The sequence below is a fragment of the Rhynchophorus ferrugineus genome, unplaced genomic scaffold (assembly GCF_030347505.1).
Source record: "Rhynchophorus ferrugineus isolate W39M unplaced genomic scaffold, kcgeb_rfMv2 rfM2, whole genome shotgun sequence".
Classification (NCBI taxonomy): domain Eukaryota; kingdom Metazoa; phylum Arthropoda; class Insecta; order Coleoptera; family Curculionidae; genus Rhynchophorus; species Rhynchophorus ferrugineus.
In genome coordinates, this window is record NW_027472581.1 from 88,685,026 (window position 1) to 88,706,810 (window position 21,785).

The 21,785-nt window shown below is 31.3% G+C and overlaps 1 protein-coding gene across 19 annotated transcripts in view; it reads right to left on the reverse strand.

Annotated features, from left to right (window-relative positions):
- Positions 1-5,781: 5,781 nt before the first annotated feature.
- The window catches only part of tmod (tropomodulin), a 202,799-nt gene continuing 186,795 nt past the window's right edge, over positions 5,782-21,785 (reverse strand). For 13 of the 19 annotated variants that reach the window (XR_013004564.1, XR_013004563.1, XR_013004562.1 and 10 more), the window contains 2 exons: positions 17,777-17,837; positions 5,782-6,776 (listed from right to left, as the gene is read on the reverse strand). Coding sequence is in view for 7 of the 19 variants with exons in the window: in XM_076396839.1 (XP_076252954.1) it covers positions 17,800-17,837 (38 nt within the window). In the remaining 12 variants the exon portion in view is untranslated. The remainder of the gene's footprint in view (positions 6,777-17,776; positions 17,838-21,785) is intronic. The other 6 variants (XM_076396837.1, XM_076396833.1, XM_076396840.1 and 3 more) reach the window with 2 other exon arrangements.

Below are 21,785 nucleotides of genomic sequence, written 5' to 3' on the forward strand. Positions count from 1 at the left end.
AATTATGAAAAATATTTCAATATCAATGTTTTTTTGTTTATGATGCTATACGATCAATACTGTATAAATTTGTTTTAAATAATATAGCTATGTATCCGTAACTATTATATAAGTTCTGGTCATAAATAATCTTCTAACCATTAAAACATGGTCACCATAACCACAGAAAATATGATTTTTTTCTAAAATAAATATTTTATTTATGATGACGACAGAAACAATACTGTATAAACATTTTTTAAATAGTATAGCTAACTATCTGCGATTATCATTTAGCAGATGATAGAAGCCACGAAAACGTTAGTTTACACTTCGACGAACTGATATATACTAACAAGCGAAGCCAAATAAATGTAGTCAAAGCGATTTAATACACAGTAATATCATCTGTGGTAGATCATTATAATTAGTTTATAGACCTGTTAGCTACACAGACATTATAATGAAATACACTAGAAATATTACAACATGGTCACCATAACCACAGAAATTATGAAAAATATTTCAATATCAATGTTTTTTGTTTATGATGCTATACGATCAATACTGTATAAATTTATTTCAAATAATATAGCTAACTATCCATAATTACCATTTAAATTCTGCTCATAAATAATCGTCTCATCATTAAAACATGGTCACCATAACCACAGAAAATATGATTTTTTTCCAAAATCAATGTTTCCTTTATGATGACTACAGAAACAATACTGTATAAACATTTTTTAAATAGTATAGCTAATCATCTTCAATTGTCATTTAGCAGATGATAGAAGCCACAAAAACGTTTGTTCACACTTCGACGAACTGATATATACTAAAAAGCGAAGCCAAATAAATGTAGTCAAAGCGATTTAATACACAGTAGTATCATCTGTGGTAAATCATTATAATTAGTTTATAGACCTGTTAGCTACAACTACATTTAAAATGAAATACACTAGAATTATTACAACATGGTCACCATAACCACAGAAATTATGAAAAATATTTCAATACCAATGTTTTTTGTTTATGATGCTATACGATCAATACTGTATAAATTTGTTTTAAATAATATAGCTAACTATCCGTAACTATTATATAAGTTTTGGTCATAAATAATCTTCTAACCATTAAAACATAACTACAGAAAATATGATTTTTTTCTAAAATAAATGTTTTATTTATGATGGCGACAGAAACAATACTGTATAAACATTTTTTAAATAGTATAGCTAACTATCTGCGATTGTCATTTAGCAGATGATAGAAGCCACGAAAACGTTAGTTTACACTTCGACGAACTGATATATACTAAAAAGCGAAGCAAAATGAATGTAGTTAAAGCGATTTAACACACAGTAATATCATCTGTTGTAAATCATTATAATTAATTTATAGACCTGTTAGCTACACAGACATTGAAAATGAAATACACTAGAATATACATTCTAATGATATATTGTTGACGTGACTTGAACAAACTACAATTTAAATATTGCAAATAAATCAAAACAAGCCCCCTGTCTTCCCAACCCAGAGATTTCTCATATTTTTTAAGCAATTATAAACATTTTACTAGAATATTATTTTATTCCCATTCCGCAGGTCTCGTCAAGCGACTCTCTCATCAGCTTTACTCTCATTTCATATTGTTCGGGCAAACATAATTTCTCCAAAACAACCTGGAATAATAAAAACTCGGCGCGTAATCCTTTTAGAACGGCTCGCTGCATAGAACGCTTTCAAAAAGCCAAGATACCGTACGTGTACGTTTCTTGTATCGTATCGTTTTGATACATCCATTTTGGTTTCACATTTTGAATATAAAGGCCGAGATGTGGCTCGGTTAATGCACCTTCTGGCTACGGGTTTATGGATTTTCTTTTCTCTTACCGTTTTATAGTTTGAACTCTCTTTTATATAAGGTTTGAATGGTCCACGATATGCAGACATCTCTTTTATTAAGGTAATTAAGAGAAAAATAAAAGGTTATTTTATCTTGAAAAAATATGTAATAAGATAGATTGCTTTTAAAAGTACTAACGCTGATATAAGAAAGTATTCTGGTATAGATGCCTATAGAACACAGGGCAATAGAGATGCAACTTTTCAGGAAATTTTTATTTAAATTGACAAATCAAGTTATTGGAATGGCCGACTTAATCCCATCTGGATGTTTGGCAAAGCAAAACTTTTTACCAGAGACTTCTACTGAGTTTTCTCTCTATTAAGATATAGAAAATATGTTTTAAATATAGATCGATTCGAGATTTCCAGATTTGAATTAACGCCTAATAAGCGTTAACTGAATAAAATATTTTAATAGTTATATTTTTGTTTCTGTAATTATTTATTAACTTAATATTTTAACATTTATTCTATATATAATGCAGTAATTTCGAATTATCAGTAATAGTTAACCTAAATAAGTTAATTTTGCGGCAGACTGTGCTTAATATTTTATTATTAAAAATTTCATTGTTATTTCATTGTATATTTAAAAATTGGCAATGTTCTTAGTTTCATAAGCATACTTGTTTCGAAGAAATCATATTGGAGAATCTCATTTTATAATAATCCCATTATGAATTATTAGTTTATTTCTGTTATACGATTGTAAACAGTTTCCACTGACATTTTTAAATAACTTTTTTTAAATAATTAAGAAGTTTTACATTATATGTGTATAGTTTAAATTTCTGTTATAATTAAAAACAAATAATAAGATATTTTAATTTTCACCATTTAGGAAAGAGGAAGGAAAAAGGAAACTGAAAAAACCATAATAACTATTCATTATAGGCACTTTTTGTCTTAAGAAATATGATTGGAATGCGTTGAAAGAACTAGTTGTCAAAAGGAATATATCGACAAATTTATTTGGTTTAAACAAAAACGATTTAATAGGGATTCGGCAGAATTAATTCTTAGAATTTATAATAACATTAATATATATAATACAAAATATGATATATTTGGTAATAAAATGTTATAGTATAGTTAGTGGATAGTATAAATAATATATTTTATGTATTACATATACCTAATATATTATGACAATAATGAATTATAATTTATTATGCAGGCTTAAAAAATATTACACTCTCTATGTTTTGCAGTAATGTAAATTAATCGTTAGCTGTAAATATATCTAGTAGAAGGAAACAAAGATTACTTATGGTATAAGATGTAAGTGATATATCTAACTGTATTTCAGTCAATAATTAAAGGACCCTATCTTGCCATTTAAAATTAATCAACAAATTAGAGGTTGAAACATCTTTAACGTTCGGTAAAGAGGTTTTTCTCTTTGTCAATAGCTTGTCTTTTGATTTTTGCTAATATAGCCTAATATAAAAATTTAATGTTTTTTTATGATGCTATACATTCAATATTGTATACATCTGTTTTAACTAATATAGCTAACTATCCGTAATTACTATTTAAATTCTGCTCATAAATAATCTTCTCATCATTAATATAATATTTTTTTTGTCAATTGCTTGTCTTTTGATTTTTGCTAATATAGCCTTATATAAAAATTTACAAATATATATAATTGTAATTACTATAAGAACCCAAAGACATTTCACGGCATTGTACAGAAGTACATTAAAATATATTGATAAATATTGAGTCCCTATAAACACAGTAATATATAATTTTAAAAAATTCAAAAACGTTGGTATATTCTCTCGTGCCGTTAGCTGAGTTTATTAAAATATTGCGTATTTGTTAATGAATTTTAAAGAATAACAATATATAAATTAGTAAATAAATAAATGCATGAAACTAATACTCAAATATAATCTATGACTACTAACTGAGCCGAAATATTCTCGCGCGATATTGCCGCATATATCGGAGGTCATCTTGTATGGTGTCTGTATATAAATATATAAACTCTTAACAAAGTGAGCTCCGGAAAAAATTTTGCCATTACGCGTTTTAATCACTAAAAAATTTCGGATCTCACCTTGTAAATCAGACCTCGGGTTGTACATAGTTTAACAAACACGGAACTGACCTTGTATGTAATCTATTAAAATCATAAAACCTACCAAAAAATATACAAAACAGTCTTATATTCTTCGTTTTAGTAATTTTATTATTGTTAAAAATTAATAGAATTAATTTTAATTCTTAACGATGCCACCGCTGTTACAATAAGAGATTCTTATTTCTTCTTGTCCGTGCATGCTATCAATTAATGTTTCCGCATCTTTCTGGAGATTAAAGTTGAAACGCCATTCTCTGTTAAGAGTTTCAATTAACTTCTGCTTGATGGTAATTACTTTTCTGCAATCGACAGTTTGTTGAGCTTCCATATGTTTTCCATGGAATTCATGTCTAGTGAATTATCTCGCCAACCCAAAACAGTGACTTTTGCCGCCAAATATGTAGTAACATTTCTGGTTTTGTGACACAGTGCCGAATTTTGCATAAAAATAGTTGTCATCATCAGGGAACGATTTATTGATATGCGGTAATTAATAGGTTTTTACTCACTTATATTGATCTTGTTTCATTTCATTCATCCTTTCTACAATTTGTCACGATTTTGTGGATTTTTTTAATGTTTTGAATGTCCACTGCATGCTACATCATCGGTGTCTCTACGACCACGGTTAAAGTCAGCAAACTAACGTCTTATTATTGTTGGTGATGGAGCCGAGCCCTTATAACACTTTTTCTCATGAAGAAAGCGTAAAATTAAAACACGAAATTGTTTTGGATGCATTGTTTTGAAAATAACAAAAATAATGTCACTCTTAGCACAATAACTGACAAACTTATGAGTCATGAAATTTTACGATATTTCTTTTGAAGGTTGAAAGAAGGAAAAGTGATGAATGCAATAAAGCTAGAGTCATGTGTTCGGCCCAGAACTTTTCAGTCCATGTGGTACTTGAAGGAGATTCACCTGTTTGGTGGCATATGAAGTAGTTTTTCATTGCGAATTCCTGTATATTGGTCAAACTATGATTCTCAGACGCTACAGTCAACCTGCCATGAGTTTCTTTGTAACGACATTCATTGTTGTCTACTCTTTTATATGAAATGTACTTGCTCAAAAGCATATAGAAGGCTTACAACTAATAATCAAAAATACACTGACCAACTTCTGATAAAGCTATCTGATGAAAAATAATGAAAATGTATGGAAGACATTACTATTTAATATTATTTTGTTAACTCAACTCAAACTATGTTTTCCAAAATTATTAATAAAATTATCTTATGTCAAATTTCAATGAATAAATTTAATTAGTTAAACTTCCTTCAAAAAGTAAAATTGATGCGCTGAATTGTTAAAAAGAATGTTGCAAATGAAATACAATTTATTATCTCTATTTGTGTAAACTAATGCACAAAGACGACATATAATGATTTTCTATTCCCGCTTTCAACACTTGACGGTTCTTACTAACTCTGTAATTCTGTTTTGGCTGTTCTTTTGCTAATTCTTGTTCTGCAATTATTTAATTCTTGTTATATCTGATGTTCTGATCATTTAAAGCTCTGGAACACTCGACAACAAGCCGATAAAACATCCTTTTTGCTAGCCACATGATTGCTGGACATAGGTTGGAACCAAAAATCTGTAGTGTACAATGTGCTGCTAACATATTACAAAATATAGCAGCTGGAACTCATAGTACCTTATTCTTACCATTTCTCAAATTGATGCAGCATGGCTTGACCGGCAAATAGTTTAATTAGACTATACACATTCAAAAGAGAAAAAGTAATGGACCAAAAAATTCATGAAAGGACTGTAAAGAAAACAACCAATATAATATAATTATTTATTTGTCCCTGTTAAATTACAAGACCTTCATAACTACAAGCCATATCAGCGTGTTTATATCGTAATACATGATAAAATATGAAATAATAATACAATTTGGACAAAATTAATAGTACAGAACAAAACCAATTTGCGAATATTTATATATACAAATATCGAATAAAAACCCACCAAAACGTCCACCTGGGGAGACGCCATACACTGAGGGTCGTTCTGAAATATGGATAAATAATAAACTTTAGCATCAGTATTTTAAGCAAACAATATGTACATAAAATGATTTGAAATCGTGATAAACTAAAATAACACTATTAGAAGTTAAAATAGCTTTAATATCCCTAGATAAACCTTCTTACACATAGTTCACCTCTTAGTGCTTGAAACTTTAACAACCCAAAGAAAAAATGCGTTATATTACGTTACAAACATACTGTATTTATTTGTCGATCGATAACCGACATAAGTGTGTGTAATATAAAGTCAAATATATCACTTCCCATACCTTTTGGGTTGTCATAGTTCCGACATCACAAGCCATATACATTTGAAAATTTAAGGCAGTGACAAACCAATTTTTTTGAGCTTTATCATATAAAAGCTGATTTTTTTTATAAAAAGTATTTTTATATAATTATAACGTAGCTGCACAGCTGCATATTGCGCACTTAACAGTCAGTATGTCTCTTGTTGACGACAAGAAATCATAACGAACACGCTAAGCAAAACCACTATGAGGAGAACGAAAAAACCTGTCAATATACACTTTGATTTATTAGAACTAATCTTAAACATAACATAAGGCATAACTAGTTTTTAACTTAGGGTTACAAGTGACGAACGAGAAAAACGCTGCTGGGCTCAGTATGAGATACAACACTGACGGTGAAGCAACAGGTTCCAAAAGTTATGTGGGTGTCCTAAGAACGCAGGTACCCGACCAAGTAGTTGGGTGGCAACTTTCCAGTTCGGTCCTTACGAACTAGAACAAGAAGCAAAAGTTAATTTATAGGTCATCAAACGCTTGTGATTATGCAAAAATATATTATCTGAATAAAAAGTAAACCAGATTATATAATAAATAGAATTATAAAAATATATAGTCCAACTTAACTCTAACTGTTATCTAACAGATAGTAGACGTCCTATTATTTCAAAAATCCGGTTCATAAATAATTTTCTAAATATCATTAAAACATGGTCACCATAACCAGAGAAATTATGAATAAAAAAAATCAAAATCAATGTTTTGTTTATGATAACTATACAATCTGTAATTACTATTTAGCAGATGATAGAAACCATATTATTTCGAAAATATTGCTCATAAATAATTTTCTAATCATTAAAACATGGTTATCATAACCACAAAAATTATGATTTTCTCCCAAAATCAATGCTTTCAATCAATATTTATGATGACTACAGAAACAATACTGTACACACATTTTTAAATAGTATAACTAACTATCTGTAATTGTCATTTAGCATATCTTTCACAAATGGTCTTCATAAATAATTTTCTAATCGTCATTAAAACATGGTCACCATAAAAACAGAAATTATGAAAAAAATTCAAAACTAATGTTTTGTCTATGATAACTATACAATCAATACTGTATAAATTTGTTTTAAATAATATAGCGAACTATCTGTAATTGTCATTTAGCAAATAACAGAAGCCATATTATTTCAAAAATTCTGTTCATAAATAATTTTCTAATAATATTTAAAAGATGGTCACCATAACCACACTAATTATGAAAAAAATTCAAAATCAATGTTTTGTTCACGATAATTGCAGAAACTGATTTAAAATAGAACTGACCGGCTATAACTGTCATTTAGTATATTGCAGAAGTCATTATTTCTAAAACTCTATTCATAGATAATTCTCTATTCATTATTATAAGGTCTTGGTTTGGTTTGGTATCATACCCACAGAAATAATTTTTTTCAACATTTGCATTCAGTAACAGCAAGTGGTAAATGAATAGTAGTCCAAGTGGTGGTCCCAACTTACAGAATAGCTAATAAAATGAAATATGTTAAATAAATAATATAAGATAAATTATATGATTGGAAATCACATGATTAGGTATAATAATAAACGCTTATTTATTCTAGAAAACAATAAATAGAATGACAATTAACAAGTTTCCATAAAACATATTTTTTAAATAGATATAATGCATGATATACGGTAAATACTAGAGCAAAATTTTAATAGCACTATGAGTATTGATTACAACAAAGATATGTTATGATATAATCAGATTTCTGCGTCATATATTAATAAATGTTGTTCATTTTTTCTTCTTTGATTGCTTGATCAATATTTACGTAATTATAATTCCATTATTTAAAACGAATTGTTGGATTTATCCAAAATGAAAATACACTAGTAGAACTTTTGCGTATCAAAAAGGATAAAACCGGCATATTCCATTAATCAAATATTAAGGAATTATCTATCAAGCCGCGATCCTATCTATTATAAAAACATCTCAGCGAAGAGATAAAACAAATGTTTGCTTAGATTATACCTTTTCCTCGTGATGTCACCACCAAGCCCTGCTAAAAAAAGACGAACGAATAAAAACCATCATTTTCTCCCAAGTTTATCTGAAAGGGTGATTATAAAACGTAATTTATATTTATTGAGCAATGTTATTTATGATCAGTTATTTTTAAGAATAAAATATCATTCAAATATTATCGTTTTATGTTGCATATTAATTCTTCTTTTCCTACATCATACATTGTGGAATAATATAATTCAATGCAACATAGTGAGTTTTTACTCCATATAGAAACATTATTATAGTTAGATTTTTAATAATCTTAATAATATTAAGATATATTGGGGAATATTGAAAGACAAGTTCCCAAATCAATATAATATGATCGAAGGAGTTGATACAGAAATTGCAGAATTGCAGACTTATAAAAACAACGAGACTGTGACAATTTTGTAGAATGGCACGCCTAAACACTGCAGATAAGAAGAAGTATAGCAATAGGAATTCAAATGATATTAATCACTTCAATGACAATTCATATTACATTACACCAAAATCTTGGACTAGAGATCCAGTCATCTCCAATATTGTATCAAATGTCGCCGTATGTCGAACCATCTGAACATGATTTAGAATACGCAATAAGCTTCCATATGTTTTCCATGGAATTCACGTCTAGTGAATTATCTCCCCAACCCAAAACAGTGACTTTTGCCGCCAAATATGTAGCAACATTTCTATTTTTGTGACACAGTGTCGAATTATGCATAAAAATAGTTGTCATCATCAGGGAACGATTTATTGATATGCGGTAATTACTAGGTTTCCAGTATTCGCTTATATTGATCTTGTTTCATTTCATTCATCCTTTCTACAATTTGTCACGATTTTGTGGATTTTTTTGATGTTTTGAATGTCCACTGCATGCTGCATCATCGGTGTCTCTATGACCACGGTTAAAGTCAGCAAACTAACGTCTTATTATTGTTGGTGATGGAGCCGAGTCCTTATAACACTTTTTCTCATGAAGAAGCAGCGTAAAATTAAAACACGAAATTGTTTTGGATGCATTATTTTGAACATAACAAAAATAGTGTCACTCTTAGCACAATAACTGAAAAACTTATGAGTAGAATATCATGAAATTTTAAGATATGTCATTACACCAAAATCTTGGACTAGAGATCCAGTCATCTCTAATATTGTATCGCCGTATGTCGAAGCATCTGAACATGATTTAAAATACTAAACAAAAATGGAACGAGGAATAATATAATCCGAAGTAATTTTACAAGATAATAAACAAATTACACGTCATGTGCCCATTAAGTTTAAGATAAACAAGACGAGGACATTATAAAAACTGGGAAAACAAAACAGGCAACAACGAAAATAATCGAAAACCCACCATCATACGGCAGTTTCGCACAAATTAAATATCAAACTCGTACTAAAAATACACCGCAGCACAAAAATAAAATCAATGTTTACTCGAATAACACCTGTTTCCGATATTATGTCGTCTATTCCCATTTAACCGCAGAATTTTTGCGAAAAGTTATTTGCGATGATGTATCGCTTAAATTGTAAAATGAGATAGAAACGACAAATACGCTCTGTATTTAAAAAATATACATATTTTAAATTTACCTTGTATATTAGAATAAAATTCTGCGATTTTCTCATAAGCATAGCTTCTCAACCGCTAATATTTGGTGCTTGTATGTAATCTGATGATTTTTACAATTTAAAAAGGTATTTATTATATATAAATCATTTTCTTCAACTTTCTCCCACCTTTCCGGTAATATAACGATATTCTATTGAAAATTGGAAGAAGTTGGTTTCTATTTTTAAATCCTTGAAACTAACACCGAAAATTGTGATATAATTTTAGAAATAAATTATATAAAAAATATAATTATACAAATAAATATCGCTGGTCAAAATAGATGAAAGCATCTAATACTAATCTAAAAATTAAACTGATATCTTTCTAATACCATCATTTTATTCTTTAGGCTTAGTTCCATTAGATAATCTCTTAAAGAATGTTGTTCTAGGCAGCATTGGGCAATATTATTAAATACTTCTTAAAAATGTTTTTTGTAATTAGAATTTCAAATACCTGACGCTGAGATATTTTGTAGTTAGTATTTAAGATACGTGTGGCTTCGATACTTCGAGCAGAAATATATTTAGAGACATTATTAATGCATTTTGCAGAAAATAATGCCCGATGGTTTTCGCAAGCAAAGTGGCGACCGCTGCCAAATATGTTTATTTTTGGAAAGTTTTTAATCTGTCACCTGACATAAAGGAGTTGTTGTTGACTTGTATGCCTTCCTAGTTACAAAAAAAAACATTAAATAATGCCTAGGGGTAACACTATTAGTAAAGATGATGGTTGATACAAACACGGATACTTATTAATCATATATATCAAAAATGGAGTTAGAGTCAGCCGACATCCAAATAACAAAAAAAATTAGAGAATTCTTTTTCTTTAACAGGTTTTATTCATTCTCCAACAATAAGACTTTTGATAATATATTTAGATGTGGTGTTCATGAAAGGAAATTCTACTTTTACTCATTAAAAGGCTGTACTGAATTAGTTCTATTCTATTCACATAACATATTTATAACACCTGACGATATTTTATAATTTACGTTTCAAATATAAATAGGTAAAATACTGTATTTTACACTTCATGTACACGACTTATATTTCGTTTTTTGAATACATGCCAGACATTTTGTCCAGCTTTGCTTCTGAATAGGTTGAGGAGATCAAGACCAAATTAAAAATTACTTTAACAGATTTTAACTTAGACACAAACGTTACTATAGTGCATTCAAAATAAAAGTGCACTCACGTCATCAAGATGTCGAATTTATTGCCTATCGCAATTTTTTAATTCGTTTTAGAATCAGAAAATATATTCCTTCGCATTTTATTCTAATTGGAAAGAGATGCAGTGATGTCTGATACGTTCGAACATGTAACCAAATCAACCTACAAAAGTCGTCCGGTTGGCAAACGTCTACAAAGTTTTTCAGATCATTAGTGATAAAAGAAATAAAAGAATAAAATAAATGTTTACTGGACGTTTTAACGCCATAAATTTAGATGACGTGAGTTTATTGTTTTATTGAACACAATATCTGATTCTGATCTGATTACAATAGTGCAGATCCGGCTTTAAATTTAGCTTTTACGTAGTTCTGTAAAAAATGTGCCATTAGACGTTCTCTATTGGCGTACTTGACAAATAACTAAAAACTTTTGTCCCGATAAATACGGTTAAAACGCTAAAAGCTCTCTTCTTTTTTTTGTGGACGCAGGATACAACAACGAGGAAAAGGTGTAATTCGAGTAAACATTTATTTTATTTTCTCGCCGGAATTTGTTTTCGGAACATATATCCCAGGTTGATATATAATTTACATGTGGTTTAATTGTATATTTTAGTTTGTTTTATATTTATCCGGGTGGGGCTCTATTCGCTGTTCGGTTTCGTTCGTTGTTTATTTGCGGTATTCAACGATATTTTATACTATGTAGAATTAGCGTCATTCGAACGGGATGGTGATATTTAATTGTTTAATCGATGATAATGATACAGTAATTTTATGAAATTATGAAACTGACTTTATTATTCAGTAAACATTCTCTTAACTAATAAAGAAGGAAGTAATTTCTCATATTTTGCCTTTTTACTTCCCAAAAGGGAGAAAATAAACAGAAACCCATCGAAGATTTTGTGGTTTTCATGATGGTGATGAATTAAGTGAAAGACATATGTTCGTGCTGTGTGCCTATGTCCCTAGAAGGACACTAGGTCGGAAGTATAAAAGCAAGAACAACTGACATATTTATTTTACACATTTTTAGGTCAGCATTCCATTTGTAAAGCAGTTCACGTGTTTTCCCTTGGCATCTTATGTGATTCCAACTCCTTGATAGAACTTTTTTGCTCCTTACGATGTCATTTTTATAGCTTAAAGTAAACATGGTTTTTAAAGTGTTTTGTCCAAGATGTGAAGGTTTAAATGAAGTGAATAGTTTTCCTGCATAAACAGTTTTTGAAAGTAAACAATGACAAATTAAGAGAATATCTTAGGAGCTTTAACATCAAGCTTCTGGACAGGAAGATCTTTTCTTGGTATTTCAAACTAGATGAGGCATTGTTTAACGAAAATGCAATCCTAATTATAATTTAAATAGTAAGCCTAGATCGATAATTGAATTGAAATACATAATATATGTATATTCACACATCATTTGCCTTAACATATTCGAAAGGAAAATTGGGGCACAAATTCAATACTAGAATCAACAGTTCAGTTCATATTAGAATCTTCTAGAGCTTTCTCCCCAGATTCTTTTGAAACAGACGTATCAGTACCTTTAACTTCATGCAGATATGAACTAACCAACACCAAGAGCACCAAGAACTAAGTATAATCTATGTAGTAATATTGCAAGCAATAATTACTACATATACATTTGTTATTCTGCTCTTATTATTCTTTATGTTATTTAAATGCTATTTTATGGTAGTGGGAACTTATTTTTGTTCATTTTTGTGTTATTTATGCGTTTCTGAAGCTATATGTAGCCTTTTATTTAACACGAAAGGTATGTATATAACTTTTTTTCCTTTTCATTATGAAATGGTATTTTGCTGATGTCGCTTCTGGTTCAAGATAGAGTAGTGTTTTGCAGGCGAGAGAGATCCTGGATTACGATTGGGATTGTCGTAGCTGGTTTAGCTACCGGGGTTTGTGGATAGGTAGGGATTTGATCAGATTGCTATCGTGTGTTTTTCAGAAAACTTTTCACAAACGATATGCCTTATTCGAGGTGGACTTTTTTGGACTGTAACACTTGGAGTAGTGCAAGGTTCCTCTAAGAGACGTACCTGTACCACACCTATGCTCCGTAGAGAGAGACTGGACGGACTAACATCTTATGCAGACTCTTTCTGGGGAATTCGGAGTTTCAGACTTTTTCTGCAGAAGAATGGAAATAGTAGGCCATTGCCTTTGCAAAGAGCGTGCCGGATTTGGGTTGAACATTGGAACCCGCGGTCGAAAGGGAGACCGAAGAGAAATTTTGCTCAGGTTAATCTGCAGCCGCCAGAACTTATACAACGCAACCGCCTGATTCGGTTGGACTTGGAGTCTGTCGCCGATGGCGTCGGAACTATAACCGATGGTGAAGAATGCTGTACCATCTGCATAAAATGTTGTTTGTGGAGTGGAAAATCAGCCATATAAAGGTTGAACAGTTGTAGAATCACCAGTGGGTGTACCATCAAACGCTACTTAAGCTAGTGTCTGAAACCTTAGATTAGGATTATAAAAATCATGTTTTAAAAAATACGGAGATAAATTACTAGTTAGAATACGCCTGTCATGTGCTTTTTAAATAAAATAATGAATGAAACCCACATATCGAAATAAATTCTGCAATTAGAAAAAAAAACAGAAAAACTTTCATTCAACTATGAAAAAGCGGAAGCGAGAAATTTTAGTTTTAATTTCTTTGACGAAACCCTCTATTAAGACATTTCGGTGTAAATGTAATCGCGTTTGCATTTAAGCATGCACAAAGGTCCCCACGAAAGGGACACTTCTAAAGGACCCACAGATCCGATCCGCCAAGCATATTTGTAAAAGCGGAGATATTATTTTCGAAACGTTATTTTTAGCCATCGCTAACTGGAACCCATTAGGCTTAATTGAAAAAGTTCGAGTTGTGGAATATTTTTAATCAAAAGTAACCTTAATTAAAAACTTTCCCGGATTTAAAAGGGAAAAAACGAGCTGAATAGATGTTTAAAAGAGGTTAATTCCTATTTTCGGGTACCCACCGCGCCGCCCTTTCTCTCTCCCCATCGCTCGCCTCCCGTTTTCGCGGACGACGATCGAGTTTGTGTGCACAACATAACCTCCGTTGCGGCTTCTCGCTTTCGGATCTCACCTTTTTTGTATATTTTTCCGTCGGCGAGTGAAATAAATTGCTTTCTAAAAGTTTTCTGCTCGATAAAGAGAGCCCCCCTGGCGCGGGGAAAGAGAGCATTATGCCGGAAAGTTTAATTTTTGAGTGAGCATAACGAGAAAAGCAGATAATATCAGCAAACATTGACTCGGGTTTCATTCAGACAAGGTTTCTTTTCTCGCGCCGTGTTTTGTGAGAAATTCGTTGACAATTTTTTTAATTTCGTATGAAAATCTAACATAACAGATTCTGTGATAAATTTTGGACGCGATAAGAAATCATGTTTTATTAATCCACTGATTGATCCACAATCAACCCTGTATTTAGGACACGAACCCTAAAAATCCTTGAAGAAATCTTTTGATTTTGATGTAGCATCATCCTGTGTCAATATAAAGCTGAGATATTTTGTGGACCCCAGCTACGAGGGATATTGCAATCAGAAATCAACCAAGACTACAATTTCAGAAACTTTTTGGTCAAAACCAGAAGAATCATTCAAACTTTACAGAAGAAAAATAAATGTCCCATGAAAATAACCCACCAGTTGTTCTTATACTTCAAAATGATGGAATAAATATTGTGTTATATAGTAAATCCATTTTGCTCAGTGCTTCCGCCGAGGTTTTTTCTCTCTTCTGAAGTATTTGTCTGATTTCCCATGTTCTCTTTACCTATCTTGTGTGCGCAATTAAATCTCCCTACCAACTGAGTTGTCTCCTTTATATGTAGTTTTTCCCTGATTCAATATTGAGGTATGTTCTTATTTCTTTAGTACTCATCCTGTCCTGTCCATCTTTGTTACTCTCTTGATTCTTCTGAAGTATTTCATTTTTATTGGCTGTTTCTTGTTTTTATCTAGCTTTGATAAACAATTCTCGCAACAGAACACTTTCCTTTTTATTATTAAATTTACTATTTGTAACCAAGTACAAACACTGGCTTCCATTACTTTCGATTTATATACCTAGATAGTTAAATGCATTGATAACTTTTCCCATTATTTGTATTATTCTAAATGTATGCTCTTGTATATTTTTTCCCTTTCACAATCCTCCAATCCGGGGATTCCGTTAGCGACTTATCTACTACGAATTCTAAAGGATTTTGTATATTTTGCTCGTATATCCTCGAGGAGGTGCACAATAGAGCAAAATAGTTCTGCCAATAGTTGTAGAGTTTGGTTGGGTGTTCATCAATAACTCCTGCAATTTCGCACCTTCAAACGTTTTCGCCGTACCAGGACGTTATTTGTATTACACTACAATGAAATTGTCGAAATAACGTATCACATGTTCTTTTGGTTGGAGAAAACAAAAAATTATAAATATAACTATATAATTATATATACAATACACCTAGATACACCAGCACAGTTATATATACACGATACACCTAGGAAAGTCATCATCGGTTTTTCTAACAGACGACACTAGGCTTATATACGTAATGTTATGATTTGACACATATGTCATTTTATTCTACTGGCAAAAAGCTTTAAAGATATACATATTATATGTTACGAAAGTAACATCGGCAAAGATGTATATCTCTGAACCTGAAGCATGCTTTAACCCTTAAAACAGGTGAGGTGCGGTTTCGAGAATTCAAAAGTGGCGATTTCGATGTACAAGACAGATAATGTTCTGGTAAATTGAAAAAGTTTAAAGCTGCGAAATCTCAAGAGTTATTAGATGAAGATCCAAGCCAAGCTAGAGCGTTAAATGTGACGCAAGAAATGATTAACGACCGATTACGAGCAATGGGAAAATGAGAAAGATGAGTGCTAGGCGAATGATGAAAACTAAATTTATTTTGAAATCCCTAAGCGAAAAAAATCATGGTTATGACCTGGTGAAGCCGCCCGATCGACTCCAAGGCCAAATCGTGTGAAACGTGGAAAAATAGTTAACAGCGATAGCTACCGACAACATTGATCAATTTGAAATTAATGTTAGTACAATAAAATGGCATATGTATCAAAAGGTAACATTGCTAATATGTTACAAAAACATAAAAGTAATTACCGACACACCCGGTATATTAAACACAATAAAATGGCAAGGAAATTATTATATAGCTCAAGTATATTAGAATAAATAATTTAATGAACGACAATAACAAAACATTGTTTAACAAAACGGCATTAAACGAAAAGTACGCCTACAAAAATACGGCCAACGTGCGGAAAAGCGGGAGGGAAAAAAACCGCGACTCATTCTGCAACCGGCGAAATTTCCTGTTCCATTTGCCGGATGAAAACAAAACATAATCAAATGAACGGTAACATTCCACTTTTGACCATCCGTTCACATTTATTCCGCGCGGAAAACTATTTTTGAACGCTCGTACCAAAAGACCGTGTGCTTGCATATGAAAACATGGCGGCGTGGTACAAAGGAAGAATTTCATTAAATATAGAAAAGCGAGCCAAATTGGACTGAAAAATTAAGTGTGACGAGCAGCACAACTCTATTCTAATTTGAATATTTAGAGCGAAGAAACGGCGACGTGAGTAGTGAGCTGAGCGAATTCTAGCTCGAAGACGTTACCTTAAAGCAAATAATTAGGTATTCGATACGGATTTTCTCATTATAATGTACAAGCAGACATATACCGGCTCGTGTACGATTTAAAACTGTTAATCATTACATTCACTGGTACCTCCATCGGTGTTTAATTAGGGGTAAGACTTAATTTGCAGAACTTTCAACAAACGTTTTTCATATAAAAAATAAATAATAACTAAGGAATGAAATATGGAGCTTAAATCCCAAGTTTGAGACTACTTAATGAAAATATTTTGCTATGTGATAAGAACAGGGGATAAAATAGGAGGAAAATCGCTGTTAAGGCTTCACAAAATGTTGCAAAATCCGCATTAGCACCAAGAACGGTGAGTGAGTGATGTTTTCGTTAGATTGGTACGACCATAACTGCAATCTCGTTCCAATACTAAAACGTTTATATCAGTAGTTAATAAAATTCACGCCAACTGATTCTACCAAAAGCCACGTTTTTTACCACTACGGTTTTAAATTTTCGTTCTCGAAACGTTGGAAATGATAAATTAAATTTATTTTCATATTTCTTATAATCATATTAAAAATATGATTCATAAAATATGTATATAATATACATTAAAAAGTAATCCTATAAAAGCTCTAACTAACTAAGCGAACAAAACATATGGCAAATAAGAAAAACAACCATATAAAGCTTATTATCTCCAACCCCCGCTAATAACAGTACAGCTATACATAATGAAGCTCCAACCACAAAAGCTGATGCGGCCAAACATGCGCCATAATCCATAATCCTCTAATAATAATTACCCACCTTCACCAATACTACAAAAGCGAATCGCGTAAATGCGGCAAATCAACAAAATAAAAGCGGCACAACCAGAGGGCAGCGGCAACACCAACAATTTTAATTAAAAGATACATACGTAGTGATGTGATGCATCACAGCTTAAGAACTGGTCGATCCCAACCGAGACAGGCGGCGTTCTGTGGAAAGGTAATAGGTTAACAAGTTGTTTCAGTATATACAGACGATGTGTTAGTAAGGAGAATACAAAACACGATATCAAATAACTAAAATAAACTTAAGGTTAACTTAAGGAAAACTACTCAAAAGCAAAACACAACAAATAGGGTTAAAACAAAATTAATTATAATACATACGAATAAAAAAGTTAAAAAGAGTACTCTATTTATAATACTTATGTTTGTTTATATACTTATACTTGAATGTTTTAGGCAAAAGTGTAAAATACGACAAGGAAAATGATCCCAGTCACGCCAGTAACCAGGCTGGGTAAGACCGCATGTCTTCTGGGATGATTTCTAAAGTTGGTCACTCGCCAGTCGGTAGGCTTAATGCTGAGGACAGTGATTCGGAGCCCACGTTAAACTTTAGGCCCAGTCCAGATAAACCCATAGTTGGTAAAAGGAGACTTTACAATATATATTTAAAAAAAATTTAATTACGAACAAAAATATTACTTAATATAACTTGCCTCGGCACTCATATCAAACTAATCAGTTGGTGATAATTAAAATAATATTGTAATAAATAGATAAATAGGTTTAGGTAGATTTAAAATAGTTTAGTTTGATTGTTTTTATTTAGTTATTACAACGACTATTATATACATGTTTTATATTAAAACGTGTTTTTTGTTGTTAAAAATCTAAGTTTGATTATTTTTTACTTTTTAGTGAGTTCCTTTTTATTTTTTGAAGACGGTTTAATTTTTTTTTTTCATATTCCAAATATTTTACATCGATAGCCGCTACTTTGTCGCCTTCATCTTTTAAGCCATTAAGCGTCGCTCCGATAGGGCCTGACTCATATGTCGGAACAAGTAGTAATCAGCAGGAGCAAAGCCTGGAGAATACGGCGGGTGGGGTAACACTTCCCATTTTAATGTTTTCAATGTATTGTCGGGTTTTGCGACTTGTAATAGCAATAGTAGCAATAGCAATCCCTATTGATGGATTCTTTGAGTAACATCTTAATTTTTTTGGCTGTCTAAAAACAGGGGATTTTTTGTGAAACTTTTGAACACTTTTTGTCTTCAGTATCAAAATCGCCACCTTTAATTACTATTTGAAATAATGGTTGCTGTTTTAATGAAAAGTGTTTAATATTTTTTACATACAAAAATTATGTTTTATTCTTATTATTATATTAAGTATTATTAGCGAGTATCACGTCCTCTAGTGGCAAAATATTTTTCTTTCTGTATGATTCTGTACGTTTAATGAAGAGTAATAGTTAGAGGAATGTTTAAGAATAGACGGGAAACATTTGAAGAATATTTCAACCAAAAAAGTTAATGTTAACCATTATTTCTGCTTTATTAAGAGTTCTTTAATATTTGAACTTTCTTACTGGACAAATTATTTTACTTTAATTCTAAATAGTTGGATTTTAACTTCACTGTGAATAAGTGAACATAATATTAGGCCTATAAATTAATTTTGAAGGATTTACAGCAGATGGTGTTACTGTGTCTTAAACAGGTACACTTGTAACCAATATTATGTAGAAACCTTACTTTTCAGTAAGGGTCATGTCTGAATGTGTACCGAGAAAATCTAATTTGCGAGAAGTGTTACATTTTTAATATATTTCAAAAAAAAAGAAAGCGAAAAAAACTGAAGGCATTACTCGATTAAACCATCAATGGGGATCCCTATTAACTAAAATTGATGGGATGCGTTTAAAACAAATAAAAACACAAAAATGTTATTCTTCAGCATGATAACATTCAACCATAAATTTCAATATTTCAGACCTTCTCATTTTATTCTAGTTAAAAGCCTGCCAAAATCACCCGGTTGTTAGACGTATGCAAAATTCTTGAAAGCACTAATGATAAAAGGTTATAATTCTGACCTATAAACTATTGTGGCTGTATAATTAACTGTAAATTAACTGTAAAGCAACAACGCTAGGTATATCGGAATGAATACTGATGCAAAAGTTCGTTGAAAGAACATGTAATAAAGTATTGTTAACAAACAAATTTAACCGACTTCAAAAAAAACATCAACAAATATAACAAAAAAAACATTAAAAACTAATAATAAACGTTGATTGAAACGAAAAAAATAACACATTCTACTGGATATTAGCACAAAATTATCACCGCCTATCGCCATTAGATAACCGAAAATTTTCAATACGAAGCCGTTTTATTGTCCCCAATAAAATTAAATTGTTGACCGCGGACCCATGCACTATATTTCCCATTCCCTGCGGTTTTATTTTTCAGGGATGCATCGCGCGCAACCTAGCGGGACAAGCCCGGCACATTCCGGATCAAGCCTGGCGCGTATTTTTGCTATTTTTGGAACGACGACAATGTTATTTTTTCAGCTGTTTACCTTTATGGCGTAATATTAAAGCAAAATATTAGCTCGGATAATATTTAGAAACAATTTTGCGGCTTGTAGCGAACAAGGCCTTCAAATTATACTTGTATCAAAAAAAATATCCTGAATTCGTCATTTCAATTCATAATCTCAAATGTGTTTTTGCAATTTCTGTAATGGATAAAACTATCCGACAAATAATTTGTAACTAAATTCTGCCTCGAAATTGGAATTTTATGTAGAAATTCCCTGAAAATATTGTAAAAGGCTTATGATGAATTAATTTTATTAAAAAATAATATATAAAGAGAAAAAACCTAATATCTAGACAGTTTGGGTTTATTAACAAATACCCAACAATTAACCAAGTGCATAGTATAATATATGTAATTGAAAAAGCCTATGAAGGTAAAAAGGTACGCTCAACTCTATTATTAGATTTAGCACAATCCCTCGACATGACAGCCTTGTTCATAAGCTACAGAATATGTTACCGAAAAAACACTGTGAACTAAGGAAATCTTATATTACCGACAAAATGCTTAGAGTCAAACAAAAGGAAATCTATCATTCAATAAATAAAGCTGAAGCTACTTATTTATCTACTCTACAAAATGTGATATACCACAAACGGAAAATAGCACGATGGCTAGATGTGGTGATGATACTGCCATTTTTGCTATCGGAGACAATAGCGAAGAAGCCACACGAAATTTACAATAGGCAAGTGATATAAAACCAATATAAAATGGACTCAAACCTGTAAAATATAAAATGACGAAATAAATGAATTGAAAATAAATCTGTATACGTGCAGTTTACGTACAAACAAACGGCACATATAATAAATCATTCTATCATTGAATAAAGCAACAACGCTAGGTATATCGGAATAAATATTGATGCAAAACCCACTAAAAAGCAAAAAATAATGAAACTTAGATTTTTAACACAAAAAATATCAACAAATATACCAAAAAAACATCAGTGCCGAGTAACACATTGTTTGTAGCCGGCTTGGTAGCGCTAATGGTAAGTGGTAAGCTAGTGGTAAAGGCGATAGGACGGTCCTCCTACTGTTGCGATAGCCGCGGGTTCGAATCCTGCTGGGGCATGGTCGTAAATTTATGTTTGTGAGTGTTTAAAATTTGTGATTGTTGTAGGCAACAGTGTAAAATCCGACAAGGGAAATGACCCCAGTCACTCCAGTAACCAGGCTGGGTAAGACCGGATGTCTTCTGGGATGATTTCTAAAGTTGGTCACTCGCTAATCGGTAGTCTGCTTAATGCTAAGGACCGTGGCCCATAAATAAATAAATAGATTTAGATAGATATTAAGCTAAATTGTGTGTATATAGTAGAATATAAAACACGAGTAGTTGATAAGTTAAATAAGGTTTTTGTTTATTTTTATTTAGTTATTACAGCGATTATAATGTACATATTTTATTTTAAAATGTATTTTTTTTTAGTTAAAAATCTAAGTTTGATTATTTTTTACCTTTTAGTGAGTTCCTTATTTATTTTTTGACGTTGATTCCATTTTTATGATAAAAATATTGCAAAGTGCAG